Here is a 26,661-nt window from a genome sequence, read left to right as displayed (position 1 = left end):
ACTTTCAATCCTCCTGCTTCAGCTTCTAGAGCCGCAGAGATTATAGGAATGCACCACTACCCCACCAAACCACATCTTGTTTTCTATAGCCATGTATGCATGTGTGTACATACACACACACACACACACACACAGAGACACATGCGCACGCACACACACACCACTCCATGTCCTATATGGCTAGCACGCCTTTTTCATCCAGCTACCTCTCTCCCTTTGGTTACAGACAAGTATCTTCGAGTTTCAGCTTTCTTTTTTCCTTTAAAACTTGTATCTCCCTGCCCAGGTTTTTAACCTCAAAATTTTTAGGGATTTCAATTCTTCCATTTCTGGCCCCAGAGACTGACACATCCTTGGTGGATCCTGAACAACTTCTAAATATCTCTTTTATAACACACTTTTGTAAAATACCCAAGTCAGCTTTGTCATGGAAATAACAACTGAGTCACAAAACTTGATTGTGATAGGAAGAGATGACTATCTTCAAAAAGATTATGTTAGGAGTCTGAGAGTTTGACTCAACTTCAGGTATGTATGGCAATCTTGGGCAGGAGATCCATAGAAGGTAGGCCTATGGTTGCTAAGGTTTTCACGTGTGATGGCCCATAGGCATACTCTCTGCCTAGCATCATTTGATTCAGTAGCACTAAATGTTTATGATATTTAAGTTTAATGTTAGAATTTCAATTTGAGCAGAATCAGTGTTTGAAATCAAGTAGATAACTCTGGCCATTCATACATCACTTATCAAATACATCTTAGGAAGGAAGTGATGAATACTTCAAAGAATTACTCTTAGAAGATAGGGATAATTTTTAGAGTAGTTAACTGCTGATATGACATGGGTATACACAATCAGAAGGAGCCCTTAAGGGTTGAGTCCTAGGAAAGTGAGTCTTAGGAAAGTGAGCAGGGTAGGAGCTATTGCACTTGAGGAGCTCAGGGCAACAGCTTTCTATCAACCAGATCAGAACTATTTCAGTTACCACTGCAGCCATGTTGCTGGTTTCAGACTGAGTAGCACCCTGCTGTGAGGTTCACTATACTCAACCATAATAGCATAGACCCTCTCTCTGCAATAGCATGTTTATCATGAAGAAGAAAGGCTAACCTGCAACTAACATGAAAAATTATACTGCAGATATTCCCTAATTTACTAGATGATCATTTAAAACTTGTTTATTTACTGACCGTGAAAACAAGAGTAAAGCAAATACTAGAAAATGAAACAAGACAGCTTCAGGTAATGGGAATTAAACATAGGAAGAGAGAATATGTGAGCTCACTTGTGCCCTGCATTCACATTCAACCTTATCAGCATTTGTTAAAGCAGTGTGATTTCCAAGATAATCCACTGCATTTAAAGCCACTATATCCCACTTTGGACTATATTTGCCTGGAGTTACTGATTGGCGAGGAAGGCATACACATTTACTGAGGGACTCACTTTAGCAGCTGCTACCACCTGTGGGGACCCTTGATGGTGTTCACACAGTTTTTCTGAGTGATTCAGGCTGTTTCTTGGACCAAATTCTTGAGGTGAGGAAGACTGCACACAGCTCTAGCTCTTCCCCTGGGACTGTGCCCTGCTTCTGTTTCCAATGCGGGAATGTCAGGTTCCAATGAGGGCATTCCAGGAGCTTTCAGATCAGCACTTCTCAACCTTTTCATGCCACAGGCCCTTTTGGAAGGCTGCTATTAACAATGGACCTCTCTTGGAACAAGGTTTCAGACACACAAAATAAAATGCATGGATTCACAAAGGAAACCAATCATATTGTAATACAGTTAGCAAAATGTTTTTAAAAATTGTGCTATAGCAATATATAAACTTTTTTGACATACAAGAAAGATCTGAGGGTTCTAATAACTATTTTAATACTTGTAACAACTGTAATGTCAAGTAAAAAACTTAGTTTCTACCGGTGACTAGGTTATTGATACTTATTCTTCTACCACTGTGGTTTGTTGCCTACGTTCCTAATGGAAGGAAATGCTAAATCTCAGATATTGGTGAAAAATTTAAAAGTAATTTTTTTTTTCTCATCCAAGTTCAGAGTACACCTGAATTAAATTCTCTCTCCCCTGGTTTTGAATCATTGATGAATTAAGTCCCCCAGAGAGGCTCCACCCTATGTCCTGGAGGCAGGAGCCTTCAGGCCACCCACATTGACCTCAGAACTAACAGCCTCTTGGTCTGGAAGTTTTTCCCCTAACTAGACCAGGAATTTAGGGCTATAGAGAGGGGGCAAGGCCTGAGCTCCTAAGCGCCACTTTGAAACACTCATCCTTTATGGCTTGAGGGGTTTCTTCCCAGCATCAGAACACTTGGAAACCAAGTTTGAAATTTTTGACCTCAGGGTGACTTCTAGATCCTTGGGTGATCTGGGCAAAGCTAAACTTCGGTTTTCTCATTTGCAAAAAGAAAATGACCACGTAATAGGATTGTTAGGATTAAATGAGGTAAGGGCTGTGCTTTGTAAATTGTATAGCACTATCACAGTGTGTGTACTATTATCATTTTTGACGGTTAGGTATTCGAAGAGCCAAAAAGTATGCAGCTCCAGTCTTCAAGTGTTGGGACACGTTAACACTCCATGAACCCTTAGAGAATGAATGACTGTAGTGTGCATTTGCACGTGGGCCCACAGCTTCAATAACAGGCTGCTTAGGGCAAAGAGGCCGGCGCACCGCCCGCACTTATCTTTACTGACAGGTAGTAACATCCTTCTCGCTGAGCCCTGCACCGCACAACCACAACTCAAGAGCTTCTCTTCAGAGGGGGCGGCCGGATGGGCGTCTCGGCCCGGAGCTCCCTCCAAGTCTCCCGCATCGCTGCTTCCGGGCAGGTGAAGGGCGGCGGGAGAGGGCGAGGTGCCTGGCGCTCTACAGCCGGGGCCGGTCGGGAAGGTGCTGGCGGCTTGGCCCGGCCCAGGGAGCGCGAGGAGGGGCCAGCGGGGTGGGGAGGGGCGGGGCCGGCGTCCTCGTCACTTGATAAAACGCTTGCTAGTCTCCAGAGAACAACGAGCTCATTCAGCGGTCGGGAGCTGCCGGCGAGGGGGAGCGGCAGGACATAGAGCGCGACCCGTCCCGGGGGTGGGGCCGGGCGAAGTGGCGAGAGCAGGCGAAGGTGGCCGCGGCCGCTGCAGCACGGCAGGCAGCCTCAGACCCGGCCCGGAGCGCACGGCGGCCGCTGCAGGTCCCTGCTCCCCTCTCCGTGCGCCCGCCCATGGCGGCCGCCGGGCAGCTGTGCCTGCTCTACCTGTCGGCGGGGCTCCTGCCCCAGCTCGGCGCAGCCTTCAACTTGGACACCCGCGAGGACAATGTGATCCGGAAATCTGGGGATCGCGGGAGCCTCTTCGGCTTCTCGTTGGCCATGCACTGGCAGCTACAGCCAGAGGACAAGCGGCTGTGAGTTCCCCGACTCTTCCCACCCCCACCGGGGCGCGGGCCCGCGAGAGGAGGGGCGAGGGCGCGCCCTGTTCCCGCCTGTCGGCAGCCCGCCGGCCGGCTCTACCCCTACCCTTCCCGGGACTCCTCAGGCCCCACGGTTCAGCGGGTCCCGGGGGTCGCGAGTAAGCCGCGCCCACCGCCCTCACGCTCCGCTGCTCACCTCGCGCTGGTGCCTCCCCTGTGCAGCCCTTGGAGGAGGAGAACCTGAGGTCGGACCTCGGCGGACGGCGTCCGGGGCCCCGGGAGAGTTTACTTTTTTAAAAGAAAACTTAGTACTTTCTGCCGGTTCTTCCCTCCGGGCCTGTTTGTTGGAACCCCAGCAGGTGGCACGCTTTCTGAGCTTCACGTGTGTGTGTTTGGTGAAGGGGGTGGGAGTCAGGGTCATAGCATCGCTGCCTCGGGGCTGCTGGAGCGACGTTCCAGGCCTTTCCCAAACTCACAGGACACCCGGTCCCCTGGCGAACTCGCGCGCTCCGCGGAAGTTGGAAAGACACTTTCCTTAGTGTCCTGGGTGACTTTACCCTCAGGGCGTACGCTCCTAGAGGGGTTACTTTTACTCGCTCTCCACCCCTCTTTTGGAAGGTGGAATTAACCAAGCACCTGTTCACAGAACTAGATAAGTTAAGAAAGTAAGTCTCTCTGAGTGGTGTGCCTAGTCCCCCCCCCCCCCCCCCCCGCCTGGTCCCCTAATCAATTGTTCGGCCGCACCCGAGACCCGCTGCACCCCTGCACTGGGCAGGCTCAGCCAAGTGGGTAAAAGCAAAATGTCCGATCTTGAGCTGAGACTTAGCAAACAAGGTTCGGAAGTGACAACCCCCCACCAGGGCTGTGCTCTTCAGAGGAGAAAGTGGAGACCGGTGCTCTTTGCCTCTCCTTTTCTTTTTAAAACTATTTGGTTCCCACATGATCTCTTTAGACCCAAGAGGGTATTCTGGAGCTAAGCCTCCTTAATCGCTGTGGGGCTGCATTCTTGATCCGTGCTACGGAAAAACAGACTCTAACAACAAAAGGACCCCCTCCCCACCCAGGCCTTTAGTTGAACCCAGGTCCTTCCAGGACCAACAGACCGGAGAAAGCAAAGTGCAGCCACAGCATGAAGGATATTTTACTGTCCCTCTTTTGGGACTTTGGAGCTTGTGGGAACATTGATTTCATTGGTTAACATCGTTGGAATTTGTGAACATTGTGTACATCCGCATCTAAAAGTCATTTTTTTTTTCTGACAACACCTGCTAGGTGAAGCAGAGACACTAGCTGAGGGAGGGGCGTCTGCAGGCAGGTGGTCTGAGTTTGCAGGCCTGGCCAGCTGCTTATACTCTGCTTTCTTATAGAAGAAATTGTTAAGCTGTAAATCTGAAATGAAAGGTGGTTTCTGCTAATTCAGTTAATGGATGACATTTAGTGTCTTAGAATACTGTGTGTAGCTGTGTTTTCACCCACATGATTTGAACTTGTTAGTGCACAAGTGTCTGTGGGCCAGCAGAGGGAATGCATTCCCCTTGGCATTCTGGCTTTTGGGGGGTACTTGTCCAAGCAGATGTGAAGGGGAAGCACTGGGGCAAGAGTTGTCCTTGGGATGGAAATTTGTACAGTGTGCCTTTAGCCAGGAATCTCTGTCATGAAGGTGAGCAACATGCCTGCTCTAACTTGTCACTGCTGCTGGGCTTCTCTGGTATTAGAGCTGCTGTAGGCCTTCCCCAGGGTAAGAAGCTTGTGACTGGGCTTGAGGCCTTCTAATAGAAATGCTTTTCTTTAGGGCTTACTGAGGGGAGTAGCTGGTCAGACCATCAGATGGGAAAAGGGCCACCTTAAGGGGACTGTGTCTTTCTCTGGAGCCCAGAGGCAGTAACCACACTGTTAGGTGACAGTGGTTTGTGACTGGTGTTGCCCCACACTTTGCTAGAGTACTCCAGCTTCAGGAGTACTCCCAGGAGAACCAGCATATGCATCCCGTATCGCATCCCTTATCCCTAGTAACAAGGATGTGGATAATAGAGCCAGTGAGATTAAAACAACTGGTCAGGTTTCCTAAACTCCGTGGAAAAGATGAATAGGAATATTTCAGGAAACTGGTGGAGAGTGTCCCTTCTTGGCCATTTAGTAAATGTTCATTTACTTTGGGCTTTAGTTTCTTTATCTACAAAATAAAGATATAATAAAGGAGATACACTGTTTAATAGGGTTGTTGAGAGGATTAAAGGGACATGCAGAGTACTCAGTGCCTCCTCAGCAAGGATACTTGCTGACCAAATGGTAGGTGTTAATGATAAATTTAAAAGCAGTATCTGTGTTCTTAGTTACTGTGTGTCAGATATTGCATAGGTGTTCTGATATTCTGTGACTGTATTACTGCGAAATAGTAAAGCCAAAGGTTGTTGTTGGTCTGGTTGATTCATATCTTAAATTCTCAATCACATTTATGAAACTTAAAGCAGTTAACATCAATGAATTGTAATTAGACTCATAACAAAAGTAAATTTAATGAACAAATGACTTTGAGATAGAAGTAAAATATCATAGATGTGTGGGAATATTAGATAAATACTCTGTTATAGAAAACCCATTATAGATTTTCATGGTTTAAATTTTCTACAATGCCACCTAAATATTTAATAATGTCTTTAACACTAGTTAAGATTCTATGACAGAATAATACTGTGTCTTAAAGCCCTTAAACACATTGGATGTTCTTAAAGCTCTAGGAGCCATCGGACTTGAGGGAATGGTGTAAAACTTCCTCCAGAAGTTTCAGATTCCGAAAGATGATTATTAGCTGGTCATCTGAAGTGACTGAGGTCAAGGTCTGAGTGCTTTGGACTCTTTAATTTCTCTTAGGTACTTAAAGTTGAGTCATCCAAAAAGGTGGAAGGTATGTGAAGGTGAGGACTGTGGGTATATGCATCTTATGAATCATTCCCCAGCCCTTCTGGAGAGAGGGGTCTGTATGACCACAGGGCAGGACCTAGAAGGAGAATGAAGTGTCAGTGATTTTTGAATGGCTCCTAAGTCTCACTTTCTTCTCTCTGATCACCACTATGTTCTAGAAGCTTTCCAAGCCCACCATCACTATTTTTATAACTCCATGATGTTTGTTCTTAGATTTACTCAGACCTGCGATGTCCTAGCATTTAAATCATATTTTCTTAACTAAATATCATCTAGTCTGACTCCCTTAAGTTGCAAGTTGTGAAGACTTTTCCAAAGTCTCACAGCTGTTTACACAGAATCTTAACGGATCTGGATTTGAAGTTGGTATTTCTGACTCATGCTCATGCCCTCTCTAAAAGGAAAAATCAGAAATATCCTTTAGACCTGGAGAAGTTGGCAAGCTTTTGAGTTTTGGAAATGCACTATATTGTGTTGATTTATTAAACTGCTTCCCATATGGGTCAGGGTTGTCTATTTAAATGTTGGTGCCTGGACTCTCTTCCTATTGACCCTTATTCCAACTGGCCATGGATCAAGTTTTAGGACCTTACTTCTGAAAAAGTGCATTGGAGTGCGACTTGCTAGCCAGGGATCAGACTGTGTCCAGGATGTGTACCTAAGCACTTGCTTCCTTGCATTCATTCATTCTTCAGAGTGCCATGTGGCACAGGGCCATCTTTCAGGTGTTGCTGGGTCACCTTGAGTCCTGAGAGCAGAGAAAAAGCCAAAATGGGCAAGAAGACTTGGAGGAAGTCTTAAGAATCTGCAAACAAGCAGAAATAGGTGGGTTTAATTTTAACACAGACTGGTGTGAGACTATCCAGGTAATGACAGGTTTGGAAGAAAGGGTCAAAGTATTTATGTGGTATGAATAATTTGCTGGGAAAGCCAGGTTCAAGGGTCATAGAATAAGATTCTCTATTACAATGAAGCAGTTCATGTAGAGTATAGACTGTTTAAGCCTAACACTATGTTGAGATTTAATTTGTTTTTTATAATCGGAGTATTGAAACTGTGGTACAAGGTTCCCCCAAGGACCTTGACCTAACATCTTACATGGCCAGTGAATTCTGTGGTATTTCTAAGAGGGACACTGGAGACAAAACAAAATACCATCATATGCTTGGATGATAGGCCAGTTGTGCCTGAAACACTGGTGAGTGCTGAGTCAGCCCATCTAAAGAAAGAATCTAATCAAATCTCAAGAACCTGTCCTACCCCACAGCAACTTCTTCCTGTGACTATTGATAGCAACGTATCTGACAGTTATGATGTTTGACTATTGTCCTTCATCTTCAGGGATGGTCTCCTCTCTCCCATCTGGATTACAGCTTATGTGAGGGCAGGGATCTTATGCTCATTTCTTTGCCTGATAGCACCTAGCCTGTGCCTTGCAAGTACAATGAAGTCGTATCATACACTCAATTTAACTTGTGAAATCAACTCTTCTGCTGAGAGTAAAGAGAGGGAGAAGTCCCTTTATTTAACCCTTTGCCCTTCCCTGCTCAGGCCTTGGTGACCTGCTGTGCTGAGGGAAATGGAGGCTATAGCTGTAATGCAAAGTCACACAAGAATTCTTGCTGGTTGAGTTTAAGGGCCCATGTCCCAACTCAGGGATTTTCGTGAATGATTTCTTTTTTTTACTACACTTGGCTTTTGCCCTAGAGGCAGACTTTAGAACTTAATCCCAGAGACACAGGTTGACCTGCACTACAGTGGGTGTTCAGGATGCCAGGTTGTTGGTTACAAGGAGTCTAGCTAGAGAAGCATGGCTGGAGCATCGAAGTCCTGAAAGCAGCTTGACTAGGTTGGGGGTCAAATGGGAATAAGCATGCTAGGGCACTTGTGAATTGATAGTGAACAGTTTAGTTACTCAAGGATAGCAAGGGAATCTTAGATATATTTAATTCTTTAGATGGAATAGGGGAGAGGCTGCTCACCCCTTGATGGGGGTCCTAAGAGCTACAGAATGGGGGTCTGGAGGCCTGTGTGACACTCCCACCAGCCTCTTGGGAGGATGGTAAAGATTGAGTACTATAGGAATGTGTAAGGGGCCAATGCCACCCCCCCCCCCCCCCCCGCCTATTTTCCCCTTTTGGATTTGGGTACAACTCTATAATTAATAACTTTATGTCTGGAAGGATCCTTAGGGATTCTTAAATGTCATCAGGGTTGCTACTTGGGGACTCTCTTTTTATGAAAGGTGGGATTCTCTCAGCCCAGATCTGCTCCAAAGTGTGCTCCAGGATTCTGTTCCTGCAGTGTAAGTTTACAGTCAACTTTATGCAGAAGGCAGCACATAGTGTAATGGGTAAGGACTGAGTCTAGGGCCAGCAGGGCCAACTCTGGTTTTGCCATTTGCTAGCTATGACATGATACAGATACCTAACCTCTTCATGCCTCCCTTTCCTGGGCTATAAAGCAAGGATAATCATCCTTAGACTAGTTCTGGCCTGCCCCTTTGTTCAGTTAAAGAAATGTGGACACCAGGTCATACAGGGGATGTGGCCAGTTCTTCCATCCACATCTCCCATGCTGCCCGCCTGTGCACTAGATGTGCTTTCCCTTTTTGGATTTGATTTTTATACTAGTTAAGTGTACGTTTTCCTTTTCTTTAATTCAGTTACTGCTGCAGTCCAGTTACTGCTGCAGTCCGGCTGCAGCAAAATAACCAGGGGGTGACGAGCAACTTGTGTACATTGATACAGCAGGAGTGGGAGCCCTTTATTGTAGGACAGGAGAGGTATATATACATTACACACAGCTTATCTTAATTAACATAAATTAGATACAGCAGTCAACCAATAAGGAATCTCTACACTTAATGGCTCGCTGACATTACTTCACAAACCACTCCCTCTGCAAAATGCCAGGTGCCATCTTGACTTGTTTACAGACTCTAACAAGTTACCATATGTTGGAAGATACATCTCAGAAGAACTATGCCCTATAGTCTTCTGTAGCTACCAAGCAGTAAATAAATCCCAGGGAGGTTTTAGTTTTCAGAGGTGATGAATGGGCCGATGGGTGCCCATGCATGACGAGACTCCCTGGGCCCAGAGCCTGGAATACCCTCTGAGGGTGGGTTGGGCAGTCTGCTTTCCAGGACTCCTCAGACCTCTGGCTCAGAAAACATGCCCATCCTTATCCTTGGGAGGCTAGGTCATTTGCCTACTACTCAGGGCAGAGTTGATGATTTCTTTTCCTTCATCTGTTGCTTCCATTGATGTGCGGTTGGAAGGAGCTTGCATGGAAATAGAGCTGATTATTGACAGGGAAACTGCCTATGGTTGGACAATTCATGGTCAAATTGTAGAAGTAGTATTTTCTTAGCAGGTTGGTTTGTTAAACTGGCATTGAGAATTGTAAACGGTGATCTCTTGGAACTGATGTCAGAGGCTAATTGTTAATTTGTCCTGAATCGAGGCAGGCAGATGGGCCCTTCACCAGACTCAGTTCCTGTCAGCCTAATAACAGGGTGAAATGACCACTATCTGATCTATTGCTATCTGGCTTTTCTGTTTAGATAAAGGAGGCGAGACAATCCCAAATCAGCACATCAACATTCTGAGGTTGACAAGTTTATAGAACACCACCTTCCATGGGCTGGAGTGGGAGCAGACCCCCCCACACACACACCTCCTGCCCACCTTACATTCATGCTGGAGTTCAGTGTTGGTTGCTGCTGTCACGTCATTGATTCCCAAATTGGCAAAAAGACCATTTAAAAAACCTTTGAGTCTCTAAACCCAATTGAATGCTAAAGAAGACTGTTCTGAATTTTGAGGTAGAGGAAAGTGACACTAAAAGCAATCACACAGAGGGGAGAAAACAAAGTGACGTGAAGCCACGAGTGTCTGCATGTTTACTTGCCAACCAGGTAGATTATGTTGCATGTCATATAGTCTGAAGCTCACTTTTTATGAAAAGCCATGTCAGATATAGTATAAGAAAAAAACTTTTGGAGAAATAGGCTTTCTAATCCTGGGAGTATAGAGACAAAACTAAACCTTGGAATAATTAGGAAGGGGCACACTGGTTTGTGATATAAGGAGAAAATGAAGCATAGGGTAATGCCTGTTTACTCAAGGCCTGTTTGCTTTGCTTAGTGATATCAAGGTCACTCTGGTTTCTTCATTTTGAAAAGTAGACTCATAATGAGGGCGTCATGGAAATGTAATAAACAGTGACATCTTACTCTGGGTCTAAAATGAACTGTAAGCCTTCTGAACCAAATACCCACTCGGTCCTTGCAGATCAGACCCTTTTCAGGTCATGCTGCTGTTGATCAAAGAGTTCGTTTTCTGTGGTCCTGGAAAGTACCATGATATAAAATGAACTAAAGGATCCAATAGAATTATAGGCAGAGGTGTAGAATGAGGGGGCCATCAGCAGCTCTGAGACTGAGGGGCCATCCTGTCCCCCTTTCTCCGTAATGAGGAGAGGGAGAAGTCTTTCCTCGGCCTATTCCTGCCATGTGTCTGTCAGATGATGGCCAGACCTCCCTTCTGTTGGCAGTGCGGTTGCTTGTTTCTTCAGAACAAAGATATTGAAACATCAAAGTAGTGGAATGGAAATGTTGAGAAATCTCCAAGACTCTAGAGAGATTAGAGATAGGTAGGAAAAAGACATGGAAGACCTGAAGAGGAGGTGAGCTACAGAGATCTGTGTATAGTGCTTAAGGAATCTAGCATTGCTGCAACACAAATCAACCTGAGTTTGCAACTGAGGGAAAGTTTAAAGAAGCTCAGATATGATCAGATGGACATTCAGAGACATAATTCTAGGTAAATGTCACTGACTTGTGACTGCTAGTGATACTAGGCCCAGGAGCCAACCTAAGACAATAGTTGGAAAGAAGCTAAGAACTTAACGGACTTTAAGATTGATTGTATTAATCAGCTTTCTATTGCTATGACAAAATACCTGAGAAAACCATGACAAAATACCTGAGAAAACCAACTTACTTAAAAGGAGGAAAGGTTTCAGTCTGTGATCAGTTGGCTACATGATTTTTTTTTTTTTTAAAGTCCTGTGGTGAGGCAGAACACCATGGCAGGAGCACATGGTAAAGCAAAGTTGCTCACCTTATGGTGAACAAAAAACAGGGAGAGGCAGGGGTGAGGATCCCAGTACCACTTTCAGGGACACCAGTGACTAACTTCTTTTCACTAGGTTCTACCACCTACCAATGGTGCCATAGGCTGGTGATCAAGCCATTGGTGTATGTGCCTTTGGAGGACATTTATGATCCAAAATATAACAACCAGAGTGATAAAGAGGCCTTTCATGAATTTGAAGTGCAGAGATCAGTCTGGACTGTGCTGGGCTCTTCTAGATGCTCAAGGACTAGGTATTGGGGAAGGATGAAGGAGATCTGCTGAAGTAGATGCAAAGGCAGGAGGGGACTTTAGGGATCAGTGAAGCATTTTAATGTCTAGGCAAGGTAAGGCCACTTCAATACTTTATCAGATAAATCAATTTAGGAAGACAAGAACTTTCTAATGCTTGCTAGGGCTGATACTGAGGACTAACTGAGAAAGGGCTCGTAAGTGTATGGAGAGGCTTTCTAGGGACCCTCCCTAGAGAATGATCCCAAGAGGTGAGCTTTGGCAGATGGTGATTCCTGCCCCCACCAAAACCTTGGAAGCATCCAGGAGCTGTCTGACATGGTTTTTCTATAACTTAGGATAAGAAACTAGTCTCTGTAAGTTCATTATTTTTTGGTGTGTGCATGTGTATTGATTTATATTTGTTTTCCATTTCAATCTAAAAGGCATAGGGAGTTTTATTCCTATTTGAACATGAGAGAGAAGTGAAGACTTTGAAGGGACTATGCTCTAGATTTGCCAGAGAAATCATAGCCAGCTTCCCCGATCCCTGTAGAAATAGTTATCTCAACAGATGAACAGATATCACTGAGCATGCACTGGAGGTACAGCAGCAAGCACAATAAATTCCATATGTAGGTTCTGACCGAGAAGACGGACAACAACAAAGTAATAGGTGCAGAATTTAGAAGGCGTTAAATAATAGAGGAAGGGAAGGGAGTTGGGGGTGGGGAGTGGCTGGCAATGGGAGAGCCAGGGAAGACCTCAATGGGAAAAGCATTCTTGGCAAAACAGAGTGCAAGGGCCTTGAGAGAGCAGCATGTATGCCTGGCATGTCAGGAAAACGAGGCAGCAAGGAGTCTCCTTGAGAGTAGACTCTGCAGGGCCTGGTGGGTCAAAAAGAGATGGGAAGCCATTGTCAGGTTCTGAGAAGAGTATGACACTTTCTGACTTGGATTTCTCTGGCTGCTACAATGAGGATGGACTGAGCAAGGAAAGAAGTAGTGATGGTGATTAAGAGGCTTCTGTAATGACAGGTGAGAGGGGATAGTGGTTGGGATCAAGGTAGTAGTAGTGATGATAGTAAGTGGTTGGATTCTGGGTATGTTTTGAAAGTAGAGTCAAATGGGATTTCCGCTGGACTCCATGGAGGTGAGAGAGGCAGAGGACAGAAAAGAAGGTGTCCAAGGTTTTGGCCTGAGTAGCTGGAAGGATGAAGTTGTATTATGGTTTAGGGAGGGTGGTGAGAAGGATAGATTTTAGGGGAAGACTAGGAGTTTTGATTTTGACACATTAGATTTGAGATGTTAGATATGCAAATAGAGTTATTGACGGGTAGTTGAATGAGGCTGAAGTTCAGGTGGAAAGGGTGGGTTAAGGACAAAAATAAGGGCTTCTATATCTAAAAACAACAAATTAAAAAAAATAAGGGCTTCTTGGTTTTATTTAGAATGTCGAACTAAATGAGATCATCAAGGATGCAGGCTAAGGACTGCACCCTGGGGTTCCTCCATGCTGGAGTTAGGGAGAGGAGGGCAGCCAGCTCCAGCAAGGGGGGAAGAGTAGAAGTACTGTCCTGGAAGCCACCTGATGCAGGGGTTTCAGAGGGGATCATGGGTCACTAGTGTCAAATGACACTCACCTAGGATTGGTGAGGAAGAGCACAGGAACATTGCCAACTGGAGTAGGTTTGTGAGAGACAGGAGAGGAGGGACTATAGACAGAGTGGGAACTCTCAAGTTTGCTGGGGAGGGGAGCAGAGCCAAGAAGCTGGAGGGAAAATGGGACCAAGATGGGAGAAAGTCCCAGTAAGCTGGTTCATTGAGGATGATTCAGTAGAGAAGGAAAAGTGAATGTAGGAAGGGTAGAATTGCAGGTGGGATGTCTGCGAGGAGGTGAGAGGAAACCCAGGTGGGGCAGTTAGCCTGGGTCTTGGAACATAGGTAGCTGATCACGGTCTGAGAAAGGAAGGCATGTTAAGGTGCAGGTGCAGGTAGGAAGGTAGGCGTCCTGGGGGGAGGGTGTAAATTTCTTTGGTTGCTTCTGATTTCTCAGTGAATATTAGGTCACTAGCCATAAGTTACTAGATACTTGCACAGAAGTTGGCCTCACAGGACTAACAACTTAGTCCTAGAGACTGTTGGCTGTGGACTTGAATCCCAGCTCCCTCACTTTCTATTCATATGATATTCTGTTAACTTGTCCTCATCACTAAAATGGAGATGCTGGTCACCCTGCCTCAAGGGTTGTTCAGAAAAAGTTGTGAGTTCTTTCTTAAAATAGGAATGTAGTTCTCTCACATGCGGGCAGTTTTGTAGCTCTTATTTTTACAGTCTGGTGGATAGCAGAGATTACCCTTTGGTGGTCAGGTCAAAGGTTAAGTTTTCTTATGGTGGGGGGCTGCAGTTGGAGTTGGGGCAGTTCACAGGCAGATGGGAGCCATGCCATTGTTTACTTGAGGAGAGGAAGGGGAAATGTGGGACTTGGAGGAGGAGAAAATGGCAATGTGTTAAAATTGTTTGGCAGACTCCATTTCCTTAAACTATATTTGAGCTACAGAGAACTGCAGCATTTTGTTGTGTGAAGTTCTTCCAAGGCTTGTTTGAGGTAGGGCAAAATCTTTTCCCATGTAGCAGCAGCTCCGGAGTTTGGTACTGTCTTGACTGGTGCAGTCTCCAAGTGTCCTGCAGAGGGGGTGGATACCAGGGTGTTGAGTGGTGGACGTGCGATGGGCAGAGTGGAAGTGAGCGCTAGAATTCCATGGCAGGAGAGCCTAGTCTTTGCTTCCTGTGCCCACTGGCTCAGTTGACTGTCTTTGTGATCCTAGTCCAATGGTCAGTGCATTGAGTCAGTAAAAATGACCTATGGCCTTACTGAGTCTCCAGGGTGTGGAAAATGAGACCAAGTTAGCATTAAGGGTTCTAAATGACTGTCAGTTTTCAGTCTCTTCATTCAAGATGAGTGGTATGGACTTTAGGTAAATATGAATCCGAAAGGAAATGGAATATCTTTGAAGTGATATAAGAATATGAATAATCAGGATGTCAGCATCTATTCCCCTGGGTGTGCCACAAATCAAATATGGAACATCTTCCTGAGGTGACGTGGTGGTTAGTGTTCTTGTTTTTTTAAAGTCTACATCATTTGAGTGTAGGATGAAAGATATGTAAGTTTTAATATGAAACATGGGGTTTTACAGACATTTCAAGGTGGTCACTTTGTGCTATGCCACCATATATACCCATCTCCCTCCATCGTTGAGTAGAACGTTTGAGAAAATTTCATTGAGTGAAAATGTGTGAGAAGCACTAGCCAGTCCAACCTATGAAAGGAAGACTGACACCAAGATGTCTAGGGACAGCAAGTTAGTGGCAATATGCAACTTGAATCCTAGCTATCTGATACCCAGCCTATCCTAATGCTCTGCCACATACTTGCACCTGTCAGTAAAGCAGCCAATTTTTAGAATGAAACCCAGGCTTCATAACCTTGCCCTTCATGAACAATATCTTTGTTTTTAAATGTCTTCCACATAGTGGCCTAGGATAGAGAGAGCAAATATGCAGCCATTATTGCCCCTACCCCTGATAATTGGAGGCCCTCTAAATGATTATAGTACTTTTTTTTCCAGCTGTCTCAGAATTCCTCAAGTCAACAGAAGTCAGCCTCTGTGCATATACAGGTATTTGCACCTACCGCAGCACCTGTTTGCCCTCTTGGCCCAGCCAAACCCCTTACATGTGGAAGGCTCTCTGTAAATTTCTGCCTGATGGAAAAGACCCCTGTTGGTTTGTGAGCCTCTAAGGAGAGCTCTTTGAGTTGATTTAATTCCTCAAATAAATTAAAGACTTCTAGATGGCAGGAACTAGGCTAACCACCTTTACACCCTGATAATAATCCTTTACACCCTGATACATTTTTTTTAATTGTGGTAAAATGTGAAAATTATCATTGTTACCACTTCTAAGTGTACAGTTGAGTAGTGTTAAACATATTCATACTGAAGCATTCCCGTACTTCTTAAACTTGTTCTGTCGTGCTGAGGAATGATGACCACCATAAGATACTGATGAGCCAGACTTGAACTAAGCATAGAATTGTGGTAAATTATCTATCATCTGCTATATCCTAATGCAGGCTAAAGGCAATGGAATTAAGTTTATCAGATATATAGTAGAAGTTGAAATTCAGTGTCAGTTCAATGTGTTTTTCTAGGTTGATAAAGGACTGCTGCTAGTTGAATGAAATAGTTGTGCTGAATTCTGTGGGATTCTGGGTGTTTCACTAGTATCTTTTGAGAAACCAAAGGATGTTGTCTTATTAAGTTTTTAATTGTGTTGAAGAGGAAATTGCAGTGGCTAAAAAGCCTGGCCATCTTAGGGTGTTTCTTACATGTTGCTACTACTTCTTCCTAACTCTTGGTAGCTTTAAAATGAAATAGAGCGACTCTAGTCACATACTGAAAGCTGACCCTGGGTTTGATGTGACAATGGCACATTTAGGGGTCGAAGTTCAAAAGGAAGTGCCTGTTTGTTCAGGGAACACCAATTGCACTAACAGCTGTCCCTTGGTGGTAAGGCCATCTTTAGCTTGTCTTGCAAATACTTTCCTTATTCACCAGCCCCACCCCCACCCCCATCCCCACCCCCACCCTACTTCCTTTGGAGCCATGGTAATCTATTACTCGAGCAGGTTTATATTTTTTTAATTCCTTTTCTGACCTTCATGTCATTGATTTTTCCAAAGATATTTCTCTTTTGCTCAGATCTGTTGATGAGTTTAATAGGTCCTTTGTTCTTACACGTTTTCATCATGAAATTTTCTTAAAGTCATTTGAAAGCATCTGATAGAAGTTTACTGAGGGTTTTGGATTTTGAGGACTCTGAAGGCAGGGACTTGGGTCTGGTTGATCCTTGTTGGCTTATTGTATAGAATAACAACATAGAACTGGACACCTGTCATTTTCAAAATAAAAACATGCTTTAAAAGAAATCAAAACCCAGGGGCTGGGGATGTGGCTCAAGCGGTAGCGCGCTTGCCTGGCGTGCGTGCGGCCCGGGTTCGATCCTCAGCACCACATACAAACAAAGATGTTGTGTCCGCCAAAAACTAAAAAATAAATATTAAAATTCTCAAAAAAAAAAACCTGTCTTCACTAGGATGTGGCTCTGTGGTCTAGTGCCTCTGAGTTCAATCCCTAGTACCAAAAAAAAAGAAATCAAAACCCAAGACACAGGTATTCTCATGTGAACCAAGAGAGTTGGGCATATTTTAGTTCTACTGCCCAGTGAAACTTTTCTGAATTTCTTTACTATTGAAATTATTTACCACCTGCATATGTTGGGAAGGAAGCCAGGGAATGATCTAGAAAGATAGATGAAGAAACAGCAGCTGCTGGGCATGGAGGCACATGCCTGTAATCCAAGTGGCTCTGGAGACTGAGGCAGGAGGATCGCAATTTCAAAGCCAGCCTCAGCAATTTAGTGAGGTGCTAAGCAACTCAGTGAGACCCTGTCTCTAAGTAAAATACAAAAAAAGGGCTGGGGATGTGGCTCAATGATTAAGTGCCTCTGGGTTCAATCCCCAGTACCAAAAAAAAAAAACGAGCAACCTAGGATTTGTCATAGCCATTCACCGCTCTGGACGGCTACTTCCACAATCCCCTTCATGTCCATAGTATTTTCCATTTGGTTTCCCACTCAAGCCCTTGACCCACCTTCATTCCTATACAGGGGTCCACCTAATCTCTGTAATTTGTATAAAATGTATAAAAACCTGGAGCTTAAACAGATCTGTCCAAATCCCTCCAAACTTGTCTGATCTCTCAAGTTAATTATCTCTCAGTTAGGAACTCGGCCTGGATTTGCCTTAGGACTACAAATGCAGAAGCAGCTGTGTGTTCCCCATATTGGTCTCCACCCACTCTTACCTTTCTGAACTAGGAGCCTTGGTTTGCTCCACACCTCTCATTCACCGCTTTAGAGTCCATGAAAGGTGAGGTCCCTGACTCAGGCTGTGACTCACTCTGCTGGGTAAACCCAGCTCCTCCCTGCGGGAAGTGACTGCTGCAGGCAGGTTGGGCATCCAAGATGAAGGACCCCACAGCTATTTAGAAGCAGTACTTTCCATATTTTAGCTTCCAACATTGGAACTCCCCAGAACTGGACTAATTCATTCCCTTCCAAAAGGAGGATATGGGGATGAGGAGTTCATGTTGGATATTTTTCCATAGTGGAGATGTTCCCTAGAATGCTGTCAGTGCCACAGATTTTGTTGATGGCACTACATTTCACGCTGCACTTCACTTTCTCAGCTACTTGCACTTCCTTTCCTTGTCCAACCTCTGCCTTGGATTTGCACTTCATTGTCATGCCCAAGTTGCCAGCACAGTGGTGGTGCATAGTAGGTGTGTTTACACACGTTAGGTGGGTTGTCATACCTCTTGAATGGACTGTCTTTTTTTTTTTTTTTTCCACTTTTTGCCTGAAACTGGCTGCACAAAGATAGCAAATATGAGCATGTTTTGTGCAACCATGAGGTTTACTTCATGACATCTGGCCACTGATTTTTACCTCTGCAACTGTATGTCATTTTCTTGGTGAGACTTCCATTGCATCCAGTGTCCATTGACTGATACCATTTTTAAAAATTGTAAATAGGTGATGCAATTGTATGATACAGATTTAAAAGCCACCAGGAGTTAGGGTGGAAGTCCTCCTCCCATGCTTGGTTTGTATTCTTTCTGGAGGCAGCCATTGTTTTACCAGTTTGTTGTGAATCCCTTCAGAGGTTCCTGCTGTGGGTTGGATGTGGGTTGTTCCTAAAAGGTTCATGTGTGGAAGGCTTGATCTTCAGTGTGGTGATATTGAGAGATGGTGGGGCCTGGTAGGGAGGCCAGTGGGAGGTCATTAGGTCAAGCTTTCTGGAGGGATTAATAAAGTTCTCAAGGGCTAGCATATAAAGGCCCTAGGTTCAGTCCCCAGCATCACCAAAAAAATACACACACACACACACACACACACACACACAAATATGTTCCCTTGGGATGAATTGTTATAAAACAAGTGAGCCTGGCCCCTGACTCTCTCTGGCTCCCATCTCACCATGTGATCTCTTCAAGACTGCATGTACCCCATCACTGTGATGTCATTAGTCATGAGCTTTATCAGAGGCCAAACCAAAGCGGCTGCCTCATTTTGGACTTTTAGCCTTTAAAACTGAACTAAGTAAACCTCTTTTTTGTAAGTATCCAGCTTCAAGCATTTTGGTGTAGCAATAGCAAACGGACAAATATTGCCCATATATTTATAAGCAGATATATGCATATACATTTTCTACCTGTATGGTAGCATGCCAGGCATATTCTTCACCTTTTTTTTTTTTTCTCTTGTCATATTTTAGAACTTGTTCTATGTTGTAAATAGCTTCCCTAGTGCTTTTTTTCTTATTCCTTTTTCTTTGCACTACTAGGAATTCCACCCAGGGCCTTGTGCATGGTAGGCAAATGCTTTACCACTGAGCTACATACCCAGCCCCTACTTTCTCATTTTTTAAACCTTACTTTGAGAGAGGAGCTCATTGAAGTTGCCCAGGCTGGCCTGGAACTTGCAGTCCTCCTATCTTGGCTTCCTAAGTCACTGGGATTACAGGTGCATGCTGCTGTGTCCAGCTGCTTCCTTAAATGCCTAACATTTAAAGGACGAACAGTGATTATTTTAACCAGTTTGGATGTTCTGGCAATTTCTAATCCTTAGCTGTTAAAAGCAGTGCTGCAGTGAAGAACTTTGTACCTCCCACATTTCACCTTAAGTACAGGGTCACTTCCTGGTGCCGTGGAGTGCCCAGAGTCATTTTTCTAACAACTGTGCTGATTCTGGAGGAGTAACTGCTCTCATTTCTCTCTGTCACAAACTGTTTCCTAGCCATCTGTTGTTACCACTGGCCACTCCCAGTGGGGTTGGGAGAATCTTTTTGACAACAGGAGTTGCCCAAGCTTTTGAGTTTCTGATGGCTTCACTGTTTGTGTCCTACCTATACTTGTTGAAATGTAACTGTTAAATTTGGAGTGGCTTGTAGTAATGCATAAAGTCACATACAGTGCCTCATCATTGTGTTAAGAGTTTCCAAAGTTATTTGGCATTATTTCCTTTGATCCTTGTAACACCCCATTGAATGATTTCAGATAATCCATATTTAAAAAACAGTGGGTATACCTGGGACTTGAACCCATCCAGTTGTCTTGAAACTCCCTTGGTATTTCTGATTAAAGTTTTGGCCTGCCAAGCTGTTACCAGGAGGATAAGAAGGCATAAGCTTTCCGTGTGGTAGTCAATATAAGATAGTACCATATTATCCTAGTAAGAACAGGCCAGAGGAGGACTAATCCTGTATGTCCCAGTGAACTGGTAGTAGTTGCTAAAATATGGAAATACTTTTCAGTAAATAGCTTTGCCCCCAAACTGCTTGTGCATCCTTTCCCATTGTCATACGCTCCTTGTCATAGGAACCCCTGCCTCTACCACCACATATGTCCCCCACAACCCAGCAACTAAAAGGGAAATGCCCTCCTACAGTTGTGAGCCTCTGGACCATAGCTCCAGAGCTACAGCCACCATCAATACTGATTAATTGGTTATCCAGCCATACTGGTTCCTAAATATTCTAAAAATCTAAGCATAGGCATACAGTAGTAAATACTGTAAATATTTAGCCTCAGAACTTGGTTTCTGTGAATCTATACACTGTTCAAGTTGCATTCTTTTCTTGTTCACAGTATTCTGTTTATAAATCTAACTTAAAAGCTGAAAGACCTCTTTTGGTTTTGCTTTTTGTTTTGTACTTTGCTTTTGTCTTCCTGGTCTATAAAAATGAGTAGCTGGAGCTGGTCTGAGGTGTTTGGACCCAGGACCCACTGTCTTGTCGCTCCACCATTGGAGCTTCAACCTCATCATCCAAGATGGCAGCATCTACATTCTAGGTAGTTCATGAAAAGAAAAGGGTCTAGCCAAAGGCACATGTACACCACCTTTTAAGGAAGATTCTTTGAAGCAGCACTGGGACACCTTGTCATGCATCCCATTCAGCAGGATCAAGTTGTCTGGCATGTCCAGCTGGAAGGGGAGGCTGGGATGAGGCCCCTTTTTGGGGTGGCCTTATGCCCAGCTTACAAGTCCTTTACTATGGAAAAAGGAGAGAACTGATATTGGGCAACAGCCAGCAGCCCTGGCACAGCTACTAAGTCTGTTGTTTCAGTTATCTCATTTAGAAAATAAACTATGCGATCATATTAATTTCCTTTTGAAAACACTGAAAATTTTGGATTTCCTAAGTTATTGGAATAATAAAATGGATATGGCGACCTACCAGGTATACGCTTGTTAAACATACCTTTTCTCTTCCTGATTTTAATTAAAAAAATATTTTTGAAAAATGATAAAACTTAAGTCATGTTTTCTTTTGCAAATGAGCTATGAGCTATTTGATAACAGCTTTTAAGAAACGGGTCTTAGGCTGAGGCTGTGGCTCAGTGGCAGAGCGCTTGCCTAGCATGTGTGAGGCACTGGGTTCGATCCTTAGTACCACTTCTGTCCATCTACAACTATTAAAAAAAAAAAAAAAAAGAAAGAAAGAAAGAAAAAAGAAATGGATCTTTATAATATTGATGGTTGTATACCTGGCATATAAAAATCTGCTTGATCACTACATATGTGAATACAAAATTAAGAATGATGACTAATTATAAAATAATCTTTATTCTCTGAAACAGAAATTTCCCAAGCTACTACTGCAAGCAACTACTGTGTGCCAAGTAGTACACAACGAGAAAGTGGGCTCAGTCCAGTGTAGACAGCTTCTTAGACTTGTTCCCTTGAAAGGAAAATTCACTAGAGATTGGCCTCCTATGGACAGGTGTGATTTGGCAACTGAAAAGTCAGGTATCTGTTAATTTAGAGGCGCAGGAAATGGTTAAGTGCCACATATTATAAGGTGTGGCAGGGACTTTGTGAAAGTGAAAGAATAGGGTTGCTTGGAGCCATTCAGCAGAACTTGGGTCTTTTTCCTTTTCTTACTATTATAGACGGCAACATTTTAATTGTAATTCTTTCTTACAGGTATGCGTTGCTCAATCAGCTCAAAACCCATTAGAGCTAACAGTGGTTTTTTTTTTTGTTGTTGTTGTTTTTAAAATATTTTTTAGTCATAAATGCATCTATTTTATTTTATTTATTTATATGCTGTGTTGAGGATCCGAGGGACTCACTCGTGCCAGGCAAGTGCTCTACCACTGAGCCACAACTCCAGCCCCTCATGTTTTTTAAATGAACTGATTATAGATTTAAACCTGTACTTTATAAATTTTTGTTGAAGTGGCCATCTAAATTACAGGCCAGTAGCTGTTGTGATTTTTACCTTGTCAGTGCCGATGGTATTTCTTTTCCTGGAGATTTTTTAAACTTCTTGTTAGGAGATCAGTGTTGGTAAACCAAGGTCACACCAAAACTCAATCCCAGGGATAGAAGCAGGTTTCCTTTCCCGTCTCCTCTTGGTTCTGTTGATCTCATCACTTCTGTTGGCACTCTATTTAGGTAGCTGAACTTGATGATTGCGATTTTACCCCCACCCCCAACCCCAGCACATAGTAATGATTTCTGAGCTGCAGGAGTAGAATGTTGTGGGTAATCAAAACAGGTTCTACTGTGGAGGCTCCTTTATGCAAGAGCTCCTGTGCTGTTAGTCAGGGACACACCTATGGGAAGGTGCACTGAGTCAGGCAAGAACTAGAACCCGCAGGCACAAACATCACAAGTTTTGTAGCCACTGGAACCTGAGTTTAGTTCCGGCATGCTCTGTCAAGGAGACGGGAAGAAAAGGCTCTTGTGAAATTTTGGGAAGGCCAGGACAAAATTACTGATCTTGTGATACAGCTAAAGGCTACAAGTAATTCTTTGGGCTCCTGTGGCATATATCATAAAGCATTTAATAGATTTTAATTATGAATGACCTCTTGTAAATAAATACTTTTTAAAAAATGGTTAATCAGGGTTCTCTAGTGATGTTTATAACCAAGTAGAAAGGCAGAATAGGGCTACAGTAATACAAGATCTGGGAGCCAAGGGTGCTGGGCACAATTCCTGTGTTGTCACTTCCCTGCTGTGTGACCTTGGGCAAATTACTTATCCTCTCTGAATTTGTAAAATGGGTAGTGGTAGTACTGTCTATTTAATGAACTCATGGCAGAGTTAGAGTGTAGGAGATGATGGCTGTCAATAGTTTCTTAATATCTTATTTACCCTAATTTTCAGGAAGGGTATGTTTATCTTGGTAGGGGGTTTCTTGGAAAGTATAGAAATTTAGTTTTTTGAACATGAGGTTGTACTTCATTGAAAAAGGGAATCTTACTCTTGTAATCAACTTTCTATATAAACATGAAAACTCCAAGCTTGGAGGTGAACATTTTTGTTCCGCCGTGAGTTTTAGCTCCTACTTGCCCAACTGGATCAGCCAGTTGGTGTAGTTAGATAAAGTTTTGGTTTTTCTTGGCCAAACACCCTTCAGGTTACAAAAACTAGGCCCAGATTCTTGCCTTCAAGGAGTTTGTAGCCATGTTAAGTGGAGGTGGGAGAAATGCCTGCCAGGGAAGCTCACTTGGGAGAGGGTGAAAGTGGAGCTGGGGTCTTCAAGGCAGGTTGGTAGGTACCGCCTGCAGTTGAAGCTTGGGAATCGTAGATGAGCAGGCTCTTAGAGGTGGGGTGGGCTGGCAGGAAACACATGAGCAGAGGCGCCTTGGCCCTGGCTCGCTTAGGAAGTGAGGGGAGTAGAGGCAGCATAGGGCAGTGACGGGGCCATGGCCTGGTGGTGCAGGGATGGCTCCAGTTGACCTGGGGAGAGGATGCCACAGCCCCTCAGGGAAGGGTGCTGGGCCTGAAGGTCTGCCCCTGTCAGGAACGTCTGAGCCTCAGCTTCTTCTCTCCAACTGCTGAGACATACTTAGAAAAAATGTATCTGGAGGACTCTGTAATTATAGAATGTCCTGTGAGTGTGGGTAGTTTGTGCACTGCTTGGGTTTGCAGCCTCCCCTGCCAAGAAAGATCCTGTGATGAATGAGTAGTGAGTGCCTTCCTAGAGTTGCGTTTGTCCCATCTGTAGAAGGCCAAGGGTATGTTGTTTTCAGGGACAAGGGCACCTGCACCCTTGGAGCTAGTAGCACCCTAGTGGAGGAGGGAAGAGTGCTAGTGTGAATGTGGGGCAGATCTGGGGAGAGCTTTCAGCTCTCTAGGAAGGGCTCATCAGGAGGAGCATCTTTGAGGAGGGGGTGGTTGGGTTAGCCCTCAGGGAGACACAGGAGGTCTCTCACACATAGACCCAAGGCAAGAATGCTCTGAACTGAAGGAAGCAGCCGCAAGGAATGATGGGAATGTGGTTAGTATGCTCAAAAGGATGGGAGGTCTGTGTGGCCAGAGTGTACACCTGAAGGTGATGAGGCTGGAGAGGCAGATGAGCAGCTCCCCAAGGGCCGATGCCCATGGGAAGCCATTGGGGGTAACCAGAGCAGTGACTGACGTGACCTGAGCTACAGGAAGAATAGCATCTGCTCTGTGGAGGGTCCTCTGAGGGGGATGTGAGGGTGGCACAGGAGAGGAAGCAGACACACTTGCCACTGTCCAGGTGGGACCTGGTGGTGGCTCAGACACTTGTTATAGCGGAGAAGCCACTGGGTAGTGGTCAGATTCAGAGAGAAATGTGCAGGTAGAACCCATGGAAGCTAGGGCTGTGGGCGGTGGGGGAAAGTGGGGAATCGAGGGCGGTGCTGGATTTCTGGCCTGAGCACCTGGGCAGATGGTGTGTGGGAATCACAGGGTGGGGCCTGGCATACTATACTAGGTGTGGAATGCGAAGTGCAGACATCTAGTGGGCAATGGAGTGTTTGAATGTGGAGGTCAGGGTGAAGTTTGGGTTGAAAAGAGATGTTTTGAAAGTCACTAGTGAATGGGTGTTTCCAGACACAGGATGGAACTAGGAAAGGGGCTAAGATGCGACGGAAGAGGAGCAGCCAGCAAAGGTGAGGGTCAGTCTGCCAGGCTCGACCTGAACTGTGCATCAGCCTTGCTGTCCGTCCTCCAATTCTCCAGTCCAGTTCCTAGCTACATCAGATTAGAAGGTCAAAGCCAAACCAGATACGGGAAGCCACAGAGACAGACCCTTAGACCCCTCTCCTCTTAAATAAGGGAGGTGAGCCCCCAGTTTAAATCTCCTCTTGTGGAATGATTACAGCGGCCACAGCATCTGACCTTGAAGAATGGACAGGCAACAGGACATTTCCCAAAGGGTTAGAAAGGCCCTCGTGTTAACATTTGAAGTGCCAACAGCCAAGAGGCACCTTTGGTGCACATTCTCATTGCCAGCTTTAACCAGGTTTGCATTGGCCCAGTGTGTTTTGGGTTTCACCTCAGGGTGACCTCTCCATTCCTCTGAACTGCAGCAAACTCCTAACAGTCTTAACATTTTCCACTCATAAAATTAGACACCAGAGCAGTGATCCCACCCTCCTGTCATCCCACATATTTTTGAAATCACATGGTACTTAAGGCTATGTGTTACCTTGTCTGGTGTCTTTTCTTCCCTCCATTTTTAGCTGGGTGACTATATATTAAGGCCATGAAGGAATGTGACATTCCGCGGATTCCACTTAAATGTTGTAATGAAATTTGGTTTTGAAATTTAAGTTGGTGGAGAAAGGTAGAATACAGCTATTTCTTTGTCTAGCGTCCTGCAGCTGTCCATTTCTTCCTTTCAGGTGGTTTATTGATAAGGCCTTCAGAGGTCTCAAATGCAGGCTCATCGTTGATACGTGACCTGTGAGGCCCTCTCTGAGCCTTCATCCCTATTCCTGTAAAATTCAGAGCTCAGAGGAGATCAAGAATGGAGACCAGTGGGGGTGGATGGGTAGCAATACTGCCAAGGAGATGCTGGCCCATTTACAGTGCAGACAGTGACATGGGAGGCGTGAATGGCAGGCTTTGCTGCTGGAGGTGATGCTTGTTGAGGGAGGAGTTGGGGGCTGGATGTGCCATTCAGGTATTCTGCCTGGAGGAGAGTGGCTGGGGCCCAGAGAAGTGATATTAGTGTGGAGGCTACAGTGTCACTGGGCCAGCTTCACGTGGTACTTCTGCTGTATTTTCTCATCTGTGTGTGTTCAAGTGGAGACGCCAAAATGGGTCCAGTAAAGACAAAAACGTTAAGGGACTGGGGACTGGGGTGCTGTGGGAGAGCACTTGCCCAGCATGCATGAGGCCCTGGTTTTGACCCCAAGCACTGCAAAAAGAAACAAAACATTAAGACTGCCAGTTTAGGGGTGGGGATGTGGCTCAAGCAGTATCGCGCTCACATGGCATGGGTGGGGTGCTGAGTTCGATCCTCAACACCACATAAAAATAAAAGATATTGTGTCCACCTCAAACTAAAATATAAATATTAAAAAAAAAAACTGCCAGTTTAAAACCAGAAATAAAGTTCAAGTTTCATTTGACAAATTGACATTTCTTCAGCTTTCTCTTAAACCCTTCTCTTGGGCTCATTTTGGTGTTAGCTGTAGCTGGTGCGTTATAGGTGAGGGCATTTGCCTTACTCAGAGCTGCTTTGGGAAACCTCTCACCCTCTCTAGGTTTTCCAACATAATGTATGCATTTCGGGGCAAACTGCTGCAAAGTGAAAATGTTCCTAAACATTCAATTTTGAGAGACTCGTTTCTCTCTGTCTTTCAAATATACTTATTAGTAGACATTGCTAGTAGAGACACTGGCTAGTGGGTCACAGCTAGTGCAGAGTAGGCATTTGGTAAGAAGCTTGGACAATATTTCTGAATGAATGGGCACATGGAACATGGAAAAGTTGTGCTCTCAAACTGGCAGCTGGCATTTCTGTGTCACCTTTACTCAAAGATTTGCAGGCA

General features: G+C 44.6%; 1 protein-coding gene across 2 annotated transcripts in view; it reads left to right on the top strand.

Moving 5' to 3' along the window:
• Positions 1-3,037: 3,037 nt before the first annotated feature.
• Itga6 (integrin subunit alpha 6) overlaps positions 3,038-26,661 on the top strand; it is a 78,866-nt gene continuing 55,242 nt past the window's right edge. For both annotated transcript variants that reach the window (XM_027946071.2, XM_027946072.3), the window contains exon 1: positions 3,038-3,411. In XM_027946071.2, coding sequence (XP_027801872.2) covers positions 3,230-3,411 — 182 coding nt within the window. In that variant the 5' untranslated portion in view covers positions 3,038-3,229. The remainder of the gene's footprint in view (positions 3,412-26,661) is intronic.

The sequence above is a fragment of the Marmota flaviventris genome, chromosome 11 (assembly GCF_047511675.1).
Source record: "Marmota flaviventris isolate mMarFla1 chromosome 11, mMarFla1.hap1, whole genome shotgun sequence".
In the NCBI taxonomy this organism is placed as follows: Eukaryota; Metazoa; Chordata; class Mammalia; order Rodentia; family Sciuridae; genus Marmota; species Marmota flaviventris.
This window is presented reverse-complemented; position numbering and strand designations above follow the sequence as displayed.